Genomic DNA, 12,250 nt, shown 5'->3' on the forward strand with positions numbered 1-12,250 from the left:
AAAATCAAGAGTTGGATCTAATTTCTTGGATGTAGAAGTTGAGGCTTTGTCCTTCAGCTGTGTGGCCTTTATGCACAGGATGCCCTAGGGAAGTAACTCCAGAACAGGAAGCGACCGTCACAGTTGGTCAGCTGCACCGCTCCTTTTCATGTTATGTTCCTAACAGCCAAATGCAGGAAAGAGGGACTTAAGGACATTACCTTCTTCACTGAATGCTAAGGTGAAAGAAAGTTCACTCTCACTACACACCAGAACCAGAGCTGAAGCACAGGAAGAGAGAAATCTGTATCCTTACAATGAGGAGCTGTGCGAAAGGTTTCTGCTGGGTTTGGCTAAGGCATCTAGAACTCTGTCCATGTCTGTTCCCAATTAGACTACCTAGAACTTACAATTCACTTTTGTGGGACTGGGAGGAAGGGATTACTATATTTAACTACCTCTTCTTTCCTTCTTAAAGTGAAATAGTTAAAAATATGTTCTCATATACAAAGCAGATCAAACTGGAACTGTCTAAATGACACCACCACACAGTTGGCGTCAGCTGTGATGAAGACCTGATTCCATCTCGGCAAAAACTGCAGGATGACAAAATCTCAGTTATGACCCAACTGTCTATGTGTGTGAAGCATGCTGAGGAATTAGTGCTTGTTGATAGGATGACTAAGCAAACAAATTTAAGGCATAACTGGAATAACAGCAAATGAAGTATATGCTTTTTCCCTATGATGCAATATTAAGGCCTCTGCCAAGAGAGATTGCTTTAAAATGGGAAAAGTCTTCCAGCCCCTAATTAACCAAGGGTCCCACATATTAAGGAGTAAGCTAAAGACTGAAAACATTTAAACAGATAACTATTGATTTTGAAACACTCAAGCTCCAGGGTTTGATTCAAAAACGATCAAACGTACTCATTAGATGCTGAAATCAGCGAGGCCAAATCTGCCTGGGCCACCATATGGATAAAATGTCAAATACAGATATTTTAATATGAAACATTACTTTCCTTATACATATGTCTAAATTTTAACAATAGGACCCTTTAAAAAAAGTGAGGAACGAAATGCTATGTTCACGCAAAAATCTTTGTGCTTAGTTTGTAAAAAGGTATCAGAACAGTTTAAAACAAACCGGCTCATTCTTTAGCACTAATTTTGCCTGATTCAACTGCTCCGCTCCTAGGCCGTCTACGTTAGAACTGCAGAAACGTAACCCCCCTTCTTTAATTTCAAGGCAGAGCTGCTCACTTGCCAGAGCCTCTGCAAAGACCAGGGAGACGCCCTCTGAGCTCCTCTCACTGCTCCATCGTACTTCGTGGGGCACCGCTCAAGTTCACTGTGAAGAAGTCATGCTCCATATAAGGCCATTTAAGTGTAACAAACAAAGTAATATAAATAAAACACGCCACCAAATTTCTTTTTGGTGGTAGGATAGGGAACAAGGGGCTTTTACATCAATTAAGACTTTGGAACAGTCAATAAAACAAAATTGATTTCTCAAAGTTCAGTAGAAAAACAATTAATTCATCTCATTATTTTAAAAAAGATGAATTATGGAAATTCTCTCCAATTTATGCAACAGGCTTAATTTAGAACCTTAGAAAGGAAGGTATCTCCTCCCATTTTCTTTCCACGTTTCATGTTCTTCAAGTTGCTATTATAAATTCTTGGAATAGTAAAATCAGCCATGACTCAAGTCACGGAGACGTGATGATTTACGTGCACTGAAATACATCTACACAACTGAAGCGATGCATACAGCACAGAACTATAAACAAAAAGGTGAAGCAGGCTTTTTTTTTATTTTCAGGTAAAATCATTAACCTGATGGATTATTGCAGATTTGAGAAATCAGCACATAAGACAAGTGGACAGAGAATTGCTTACAGGTGCTTTTATCTGTGTTGAGGCAAAGGCTGAACTGTTTGTCCCAAGTTAGCACTGGGAGGAGGGGGAGAGAAGAATGGAATAAAGAAAGAAGATTATGAACAAAACCTTAAACCAAGAACAAGGGAGAAAATAATTCTTTTACTCCAATAGGGAATGAAAACTGCTAATTTTGCTTAAAACTTTACATCAAATCAAAATGCTATGGCCCAAAAATAATAAATACCGTGAGCCCAAGCTGTAGACTTTTAACCTACACCAAAGAAATGAATGAGCTTTCCTTGCCTCCACTCCAGAGGCTGATGTTGCCAGAATCACTGTGTAAACATCCCAGTGTGTCACTGGTAAAAGGCCAGTAATACCCTACAACTATGTTAAAACTAAGCTATCAGAAAAGTCTACCTAGTTACAAAGGCTGAACTATATTGACAATATATTTCAGTTCAATCGATTTTAAATTATATCTTGAGAGAGAACATGGAACAGAAGCCCATGGCTGACGAGAACGTAACAATTCTGAGTGCTGTATACAAAAAAACCATGTGAACTGCACAGACAACACATGGACCAGGGAGGGAAAGTCAGAGCAAGTGAAGAGCACACGGAGCTAACCTCCCACACTGGATTTGTCAAATACACGGGAGCTTTAATTTCTGTACTTATGTACAAGAGTTGTCTTTGGAGGAAACAAAACTGCAGACTTAGCTGGATGGATACACACAGCCCAGAATTAAACTGCACAGCGACATTTATTGTTTTAGCCTGGAAAAACATCCCTTTTTTTAAATTTCACACAGCAAAGCAAGTTAAAAACTTCACTCATCAAATAAATGATAACTTAAACAAGAACTTGCTAAAGAAACCTCATCACAACAATGTTTCAGGGCCTGATCACTTTAAGTCCACGGGGCCATTAATGAATATCAACCAAGTGTCTCTTTTATAATCTGCAAGCCGTTTTTCCTACAACAAGAAGGCGTAACGTTTCCTTGACTCAGGTGATACATTTAGAAAAGAAATCATGATTTTTTTCTTTTGCTGTAACAGGCAGACACTGCATTTCTCGTTGTGATCAGGAAAGATGGAACGATTGCTGCCCTTCTCTTGCTGCTATCAACAGTTTTTCACGCATTATCTCAATGCTTGAATAGTCCGGCAACTTAAGATAGTTCACACAAGTCATTACAGAGGGCAAGAAGTCGTCTGGGTTTTCTGTTGATTCAAATGTCTTCCGGACAATTGTCAAAGGTGGATTCAAACTCCGGAAGCCTGATTGAGAGGGGAGGAAGGAAGACCAAGGCACTCAGTAAGTGTACAGGACACACACCAGCTAGCTCAGAGAAAAACGTCTTCTCATCTGTGAGAAGAATCAGTCTGGAATCGCAAGGATCCCTTTTTTATGCTATTATCAGAAACATTACACTACTGCGCTGTACAATGTTCCCTCCCCACAGGTATTCTTTCTTTCTTGGCAATTACACCTACACATTCAATACACATTTGGTGTATGGAATCTGGTATCTGCTTTAACATAAAAAGTCACCGTATAAAATGGAGGCAAACAGTTCTTTCTGTCTTCTGACTTTCAAAACAGAGTACCAATTCCACTCCTATTCGGACTCTAGAATGCATTCTCATCTAAGTCATCTAAGAGTTTACAATGTACAGATGCCTGAGAATTTGGATTTTATCTAGAAAAGCAGCATTACATATGCATTAGTAACCCTACTTCAACGTATTTAAGGCAATTCCTATGAATTTCCCTGCCAGTGATCTCTCTCAATACATTGTAAAACAAATTGAACACTTAGAAACACTATCAAATTGGAATAACTAAGAGGCACTCTAAGTCGAATAAAGAATACCCTGCTATTGGTACTGAAGTTTCACACACACACAGACACAGTGAGAATAAATCCCGGGCATCAACATCATACCCACCTCCAACAGGCAATCTGGGGCTACCTGTCACAAACTGGAGAAATAACCTCTGCTGCTCATTATCAAAACTACTGAGAATCTCAAACAAGAACTTCACAGCCCGACTGCAACAGAAAGAAATACATCAAAATTACTTCCTCATTTTAAAATGCAATTTTGAATCACACATCACTGACCTTCACAACTAGCTAGAGACTATCACATTTAAATATGACTCTACATACAAATTCACATTACAATGCACTTGAAATCAAATTCATTTCTTGTTCTTACAGCTGGAATTCAAATGGAATGACTACTATTGTGATATCTAAGACTTGTCTGGGATTGCAGATATTTCTATTTTACTATATATAAAATGGGTAATGAGGTTATACCTTATTCTCTCCCCTTTCCCCCTTCTCACCCATTTTCACAGGAATACTTGAAAAAGAATCCCGTGGGTCCTAAAGTTACAGTCTTGAGAGAAAAAATGCCAAACTATCAGAAAGCCTCTTTTAATAGGTAGGCAAATTTTAAAATGACCCTCCCCCCTTGTTATTTATGAAATCTATACACACGATCACACTCTTGACTATAAATTGAAAAGCGGGCGGCTCCCAGCACTGACCTGTCATGAGTATAACCGTGATCAGGCCTGCAGCATTCCATCAGTGTCTTTGCATCCCAAGTGTCTGCTTTACTGCCACACAGGAGCTGATCCAGCTGTGTGTTCACATAAGGGTAGTGAGTTATTTAACATACAGCTGCATAACTAAGCCAAAATGCATACAACATGGTCTGTTTTGTAGAATGTCATATAAAGGTCTACATGTACCAAATAAAATTATCATTATCCAAAACTTCTGCTTAGGGCCTCCTTAGGCAGGGTGCTCCTCTAGTGCATTTACAGACTCAACCTCCTCTTGGGTTGCACGGTGAGCAGTGCCCTGCCCATGTGCAGGAACTAGGTCCCATAGAAGCCTTCAGCTCAAACCAAACATGCGTGAGACAAACTCTTGATTGAAGTTTTCCTAACTCTTCTCATTTCTTTAGAGGCTTTAACTTGATAGACTACTTTTAACTGGGAAGATTTTATAAATCCTGGCTTTTAGAAACACAAGGGTACAAAATAACAGACACCAAGAAAAAGAATACCACACTGGAGAAAGAAGTAGGAAATGCAAGCCCAACTGAGACATAACAAATGGGTGGGTTTTCACACTTTGTAAAGAGAGGCACATCTATGCCATATGGTTGTTTAGGGTTGGATGGGGACCAAGCTAGCCATTATAGAATGAACATCAGAAAGCAAGAAATGCTTGTGTGTCCTTGGAAAATCTATCATTTTCAAATTAAAACATCTCTTCTCTGGTTAACCGCCCATTTGTGGAATTACTGTGCACACTGAAAAAATCCAATTCAGGGCATGCGAAATTTCACATCTAATCTATGTCACTCACTGTCAGGTACTTTATGTACCCTCTTCAGTAAGACAGAGGTTATCTCAATTTTATGAATGAGGCAGTCAGATCAGATGCCAACAACTAGGATAAGGACATACAACTAGGTAGTGGGGACCAGGATTCAATTCCAGGAGCAACACTTAATGCCGCAAAGTGCCAGATACACCACATGCTTCAGTAGGCAGCAATTCAAAGTAGCCATAAAAACAAGAATTGAGATTAAAACACTAAGTCATTCAAAGATTGCTAGATTCAGCCAGTAATGAATGTGTATTCTAAAGTGAGTATTCAAAAACTAAACAAAAAGGTTTCCAAATTGGGGAAACCTAACGCATTCTAGACACGCCTCTTTTTTTGTGCAGAGGAAGATTCACCCAAGCTAACATCTGTTGCCAATCTCCCTCCTTTTTTCTTCCTCCCCCGGTCCCCAAAGCCCCAATACACAGTTTCGTATAGCTGTAAGTTCTTCTGGTTCTCTATGTGAGCTGCTGCCACAGCACGGCTACTGACAGACGAGTGGTGTGGTTCCACACCCAGGAACGGAATCTGGGCCATCACAACGGAGCATGCAGAACTTCAACCACTAGGCCATCGGGGCTGGCTCTCTAGACCCTTTCTATGACATCTCACTACCAGCAAATAATTTTTTGAGATTCTTATATGTTAAGTAAAGATGGCTGGAAAAAACCATTCACATAAACTCATTTTTTCCATTCTCACAAGTATTCTCCGAATATGGCAATTAGCTAATTTGCAACACTTCATGAAACAATGTCTCATCTAATTCAGGAAGTTTAGTCAAAAAAAAAAAAAGTGCAACCTCTTCAGTGTCACTTTCATTACTGTGGACCCATGGCTCTTCCTGCCAGCTACAGGAGTACAGAAACACAAGTCCATTCTCCACTGAACAGCACGGAGGGTCTCAGTTGACAATGATGCTATGCTTAATCACACAGGGACCCCTCTCCCTCTCTAACATTTAATACTTATATTTAATACTTATATATTTATAAGATAAAATGTTATATTTATATTAAATTTAATTTTAATATTCTTCCTTGCTCAGGAAATGATCTTATCTTTCCCAAACATCCACCCCTGGCTCCCAAACTGGTTTTTCCCATTTGTTTGCAGCAACGGGGTCTTTGATGAAATAGCACAGAGATATTCCACTAAGATAATTACAGGTATAGAACTAGAAATGACCATTTCTTCCAGACACAAACTACTCACTTCTTCCGGGTAGAAATACTGAAGATGACTGAGTGGGAAGACTGATTCAAATCCATCTCTGAATGAATCAAATTGCCTGGAAACGCCTTCATTTAGTGCCCAGAATATAACCAGCTGCAAAAAGAAAAGTCTTCTAAAAACCGTGACAAGTTTTCAAATCTCTTTCCTATTTAATACATGGCAAAGTACAGTGAAACATCCTCCCTGATCACTTAAAAAAAAAAAAAAGTTATTAAGTCTTTAAAATATCTCCCAGAAAACTGAATAAGTAAAAGATCAGCCAGGCCAACCTCTAATTCAGGGCCAGGCCAGTAAGAAAATGTAAAAAATGCCTTGTGCTCTTATATTGATGGTGTCTTAAAAGTTCATTTACATAAAATAGAGCTGTATATTACCTTACCAAATGAGAACTTCCCAAGAGGATAAAAAGTTCTTGAGAATTGAAGATAAAGTTACCAACCGTTTAGTGTTCTTAATTTTTAACGTGAAATTTTTAGTTCTAAATCCTGTTTAGTTCTTAGAACCCCACCCTTCTGCAGTGTGCGTCTCCACTGAGAAAAAGGTAAATTCTGGAAATGCAGCCACATGAACTTGAAGGGTAACAGAAAGCATCTGTTATTGGCCCAACATTATCCAGTCATCACTGACTTTGGCTAACCCACTGGATTAAGAAATGGAAGACATGTTCAGATAAAAATGAGAACAACAGTGTTTTGTTGATAGAAAAATACAAGCATTATAACAAATTATTTTCAGAGAAACAATTTGGATGTTAACTCATCGTTTGCTAGTAAGCTGAAAGATTACTAACTCAAAGTTAGGAAAAGAGGCAGGTACTGTAAGAAGAGAATCCTACTGACTATTAGAAGAATCACCGAACTGTCAGGTAGACTAAATAGTATCTGAGGTCCTCTTCTATCTTCTCTCTCAAACTGATGAAGAAACCAGAGCAGGAACTTTTCAGAGGTCCTATCTAAAGTCTCACAGTAAGTTAGCAGAAAAGTCAAGTCTAGGTGTAAGCAGTATTTTGTCTGGAACCCAATGTTTTTTCCACTCAACGTCAGGAATAAACCAACTTTTCAAAAAGTAGTAATAAAGATCTATACAGGTTATAATTTAAAATATAATCTGTATCCAATACAAAATTGTTTTTTCTTAATTTAGCAAATATAGTCAAAGACCATGAATTAATAATTTGAAAGGCCTCACCAAACTCATAAACATGTGTGTTGGAGCAATTCTGTCCAGTTAGCTGGCTTGACAGAAAGGCAGAAACGCAGTTTAGTGAGAACACAAGTAATGGTTCCTTTTCACTGATTTCTTCTTAAATTAAGAAAATGTGATGTTATCAGATAGTACTCAAGCTTGAGGATGCGAGTTCAAGGTTACATGAGGCATCATGAAATATCTGACATGTTCTCTCAAGAGCAAACAGAAGCTAAGGCCTGAAAAAGTGGCCTTCACGCAGTGGTCCCGGGTGTCGACAGTCTCAGAGCAGTCTCGGCAGGCAGCTAACCGTCACCCGCCTGTGCTTCCTAGGACAGGTCCCTTCCCTCTCCCTCAGAGAAGTACCCACAGGCAAAGCCCTCCTCGCCACAGCTGGCCTTCTCCCAGACAGCACCGCCAATACATACCCTTAGATACTCCTCTAAATTGTGGATAGTGACTGGTATATCCTTTCCTCCTTTCTTCAGTTCGATGTTGGGAAACCCTGGCAGAGTGAAATCCAATCCGAGATCTTCCACTGAGCAGCCATTCATAGTCAGGGTTTCTAACGCATACTGTAGACTCTCTTTGGTCTAAAAAAAAGGGAGGGAGGTTGTCAAGCACAGTAATTCACTCAGTTATGTTTTTTGTTTATAAAAGATATACTAATAAATTTTATGGGTTCCTTTAGCTCTTGGTCTATTTCTTTTTTCTCTTTTTTGGTCACAATGTACACATGAACAAGGTTCTGAGATCACAAAGGAAATAACCTTAAACGCTTCAGAATCCAACTGTTTTTATATGGGGAAACAAGATGACTTGAGTGTTCCTCCATAATGAGATGGCTGCTACTCAACTTGACCTTATGTACATCAGATTTCACAGAAAAGCCATAATCGCTTGCATAATGGTCAATTCCAGAGTGTGGGCTCTAGAGGCAGACAAACTTTTCATAAATTCATGGCTAACCTTAATGAATCTACTATATTCATATAGCAAATACTGAGTAATACAATACAGTTAGGAAACTGTAAATACAAATAATACACTATCTAGTAACAGTAATTAACTTTTTTTTCCCTGCAAAGCTCAAGTCTACAGAATACCATGGAGATTCTTCATTTAAAATCTTGAGGCCTAGCCTAACAAATGTGCACTCACACAACACTGTGATGAACAAAGGCTCCAGTGAAGCCCACAGAGAAGTCAGCTCATACTCTAAAGACACGTGTTAGAGCAGTTTGCATTACTCACTTTTGTAAATGTTTAAGATTATAAAAGGCTTGCACATCCCACAACTAGAAGGACATGCAACTAAGATATACAACTGCGTCCGGGGGGCGGTTTGGGGAGATAAAGCAGAAAAAAAAAAAGATTATAAAAGGCTTATATACAATATTACTTTTTTTTTAGATGAAAGATCAAAGACCAATATGCAAAACTGCATATTCTATCTGAAAATGAAGGTATCCAGAATAGGAGAAGGAAAGCGAATGGTTTTCTGAATTGGAGATGCCCCCAAGTATGAAATTCCTAGAGGTTAAACAGTCAAGGTGCAGAAAATTAGTCATTTTTTTAAAGAGGAAAATGAAAGCTGCTTAGGATTCCAGATAATTCAAAATACAGAGGAGATGGCAGCATTAAGATTAAGGTGAAATACAGCTGTGGAGGATTATGTCCACTTCTCTGCAAAAACCCACGTTGAGGTCTCTCTCTGTTTCAGGTGCATCATCTGATGACACCCAAAGGAAGGCTTTTCAATTTTACATTTGAAATATTCTTCAGCAGAAAGACTAAAAAAAATACTAATTTAAAAAAGCTCTCAATTTTAACGCTCTCCCACTGGAAGGCTCTCAAAACTGTTCCCTCACCTCTTGCCACAGATCAAGGCAATCACTACTATGCTGATGGGAAGTCTTTTCTCCCACAACTACTTAAGAAGTATCTTATTTGTAAAGGACTCCATTACGAAATGCACCCTTGATAGGAATCTAGAATATACAGTATGTCCTTGAGATGTTTAAAAGGAATTCACTGTTCGTTTCTCTAGACCTTACGTATTAAACTGAAAGCTAAGCTTTAGCCCATTTTCCATGTTATCTTTCAAGAATTTAAACTACCAAGAGGAAGCGCAGCCAGGACAACTTGTTCCACCCACATGCTTTATAAAATGACGAGCTGGGTGTTTCAGAATACCGCCATTCCTCATGCTCTGGTTGAAAGCTGATTATTACAGTAAATAAGTTTCTGGAGTGCAGTTTCTGCGCTATGCACTTTATACATTTAAATGGACAACTTCAGGAATAACAAACGCTGGAAGAACAAATCTCAAGAGATTTGAGGAAGAGAACGGTGGTGACATACTGCACTGCAGACATGGATACAAACAGAACTTGCAAAATGTGTCAGAGTGCGGGCTCCAGAACACACAGCCTGGGCTTGAATTCCAGCTTTCCCATGTTCTAGATACGTGACTTGGGCAGGTTACTCAACCTATCTGCCTTGATTTTCTCATGTGTAAAATAGGGATAACAGAAATACCTAAATCTCGCGGGGTTGTTACAGATTAAATGTATCAATATAAGTAAGGCCACTGGAACAGTGCCATGAGTTTTACCTTCTTTCCTTGCTTTTTTTCTTTTGGGGTGAGGGGACAGCATTTACCTAAGAGATGATCCTAAATATGACTGTAGTAGTTTAAAATTTACAAAGTTGGTAAGCATAAACCTAACTGGTTCTAAAAATCCTAAGACAACAGATCTTGCATGGAAAAGATGACTTCTGCCTGTTTAAATACCAATTTCTCTTAATAAACTTATTTTTCCAAAAATCACCAATCAATAATTACCAATTTTAGAGATAAAATGAATTCCCGTATAAATTATCTTCTTCTCAAATAAAAAGGCATTCTAAACCCCCATCTATTGTAAACTCCTATCCATTTTATCAAGAGACGTGATACCTTTTTTCACTACAGAATCTCTTTCTTGATTCTTACTTTACATTATTTAGACATGGGAGCTGATTTAATATTCATCCATTTCACCTGTCCAAATATAAGCTATTTGAATCTATGCCATGGTTTTTAATACAACTTTGTCTTCTTTTAATGTCAGATACAGAACCACTATTAGTCTCAGACTGAGTCAAGGATCTTTTAACCTATTCTTAACATGCTAAAAATATACAACAATGATATAAAGCTCAAGATTACCTATGAGAGCTAACAGAGAAACCTCAACAAGTGTTACCAAGAAATAGTGGACACTTACCATGACCTTTAAAAATATCTTCCTGAGAACTCTCTAGAAAACAAATGTGCTGTTCCTAAATTAAGTTAGCTTTCCAGAAAAATCAACCTGTCCTGAGATTAGTTTTACTGATTCAAATGTTTACCAAAAAACACTAGTAGTATCTGCCTAGACACACACTGTCCATCTAAAATTAAATAAATGAGAGCCCTAGGGTTTCAGTTAGGAGTGTATTTTATTTGCTAATCATGCTCTCTATTCATCACCTATTGTTATTACAGGTCATCTTACCCACTGTAAAATCATGTTTCAGTCATTCTAATAAAAAAGTTAAACTCATCTAAAATAAAACATTAATAACTGGGTCAAATACAAAGCATTTAACAAAGACCTCATCTTTCTATAATAAGAAACGGATCCACTTGACCATTTCCTCATCTTCTAAGCTTACCTGGGATTTATCTTGTTCAAGTCTCTTCTTCTGTCTGACGATGTCTTCTAGGTGATACACTGATCTGGCTACAACTGGGTCAATGTCAAACAAATCATGCGATGTCAGTGAAGTTTCTTGCCGTAGCATCCACTTATAAAAGGGTAAGCCAAGGGGAAGGTCCACCTGAGACGGAATATGCAAAATATCTCGCCAGTCACACTCAGCTTCTACAGTCGCCTCGATTATAAAACTGACACTTAAAAAGGTCAAGCAATCCCCAGGAAGAAAACATATTTAGGAACCGTTCTCTCATCACATGAACCTACCCCCATTCAAACTCCATTTGGGGCCCTAACATTGTGAACAATTTAGAATACTGAAGAATCCTATTTAAACACCGACCCTAAAAACGAATTTTTCAATGATGGACATAGATTCTCCATAAGGCCCTCAACACCAAATCTTACTCTATTTGGGGCCAAATAAATTTAATTCCACTGTAGTATTATTGCAGATTCAGAAGCAAGAGGTTAAAATGAAGAACCAATTAAGGTCAAAAAATGGAACTTCTAAAATAACTGACCAACAGCCCATTCTTCAGTTACAGTGAAAGTGTAAGCTTGTGAATTTGACATCAAATGAAAATATCTTCTACATACTGACAAAGTAGCTCAGAAAATGTGAGAGGAGAAAATGAAGACAAGTCCAGAAATACTCAAACCTCCCTGGACTGATTTTGGTTATTTTTACTCCAGCATTCTAATGGCAATTTACTGTAGTTTAGCAACATGCTCATGCTCTTTCCTACTGAATTAAAAATCTAACGTCAAACACTTTAAAACCACCCTCACCATTACC

At 38.3% G+C, this 12,250-nt stretch overlaps 1 protein-coding gene across 50 annotated transcripts in view; it reads right to left on the bottom strand.

Moving 5' to 3' along the window:
* Positions 1–2,613: 2,613 nt before the first annotated feature.
* TRIP12 (thyroid hormone receptor interactor 12) overlaps positions 2,614–12,250 on the bottom strand; it is a 141,165-nt gene continuing 131,528 nt past the window's right edge. For all 50 annotated transcript variants that reach the window (XM_070620026.1, XM_070620025.1, XM_070620008.1 and 47 more), the window contains 6 exons: positions 11,411–11,575; positions 8,137–8,301; positions 6,503–6,616; positions 4,435–4,529; positions 3,825–3,928; positions 2,614–3,152 (listed from right to left, as the gene is read on the bottom strand). In XM_070620026.1, coding sequence (XP_070476127.1) covers positions 2,956–3,152; positions 3,825–3,928; positions 4,435–4,529; positions 6,503–6,616; positions 8,137–8,301; positions 11,411–11,575 — 840 coding nt within the window. In that variant the 3' untranslated portion in view covers positions 2,614–2,955. The remainder of the gene's footprint in view (positions 3,153–3,824; positions 3,929–4,434; positions 4,530–6,502; positions 6,617–8,136; positions 8,302–11,410; positions 11,576–12,250) is intronic.

This window comes from Equus przewalskii, chromosome 5 (genome assembly GCF_037783145.1).
Source record: "Equus przewalskii isolate Varuska chromosome 5, EquPr2, whole genome shotgun sequence".
Taxonomy (NCBI): Eukaryota; Metazoa; Chordata; class Mammalia; order Perissodactyla; family Equidae; genus Equus; species Equus przewalskii.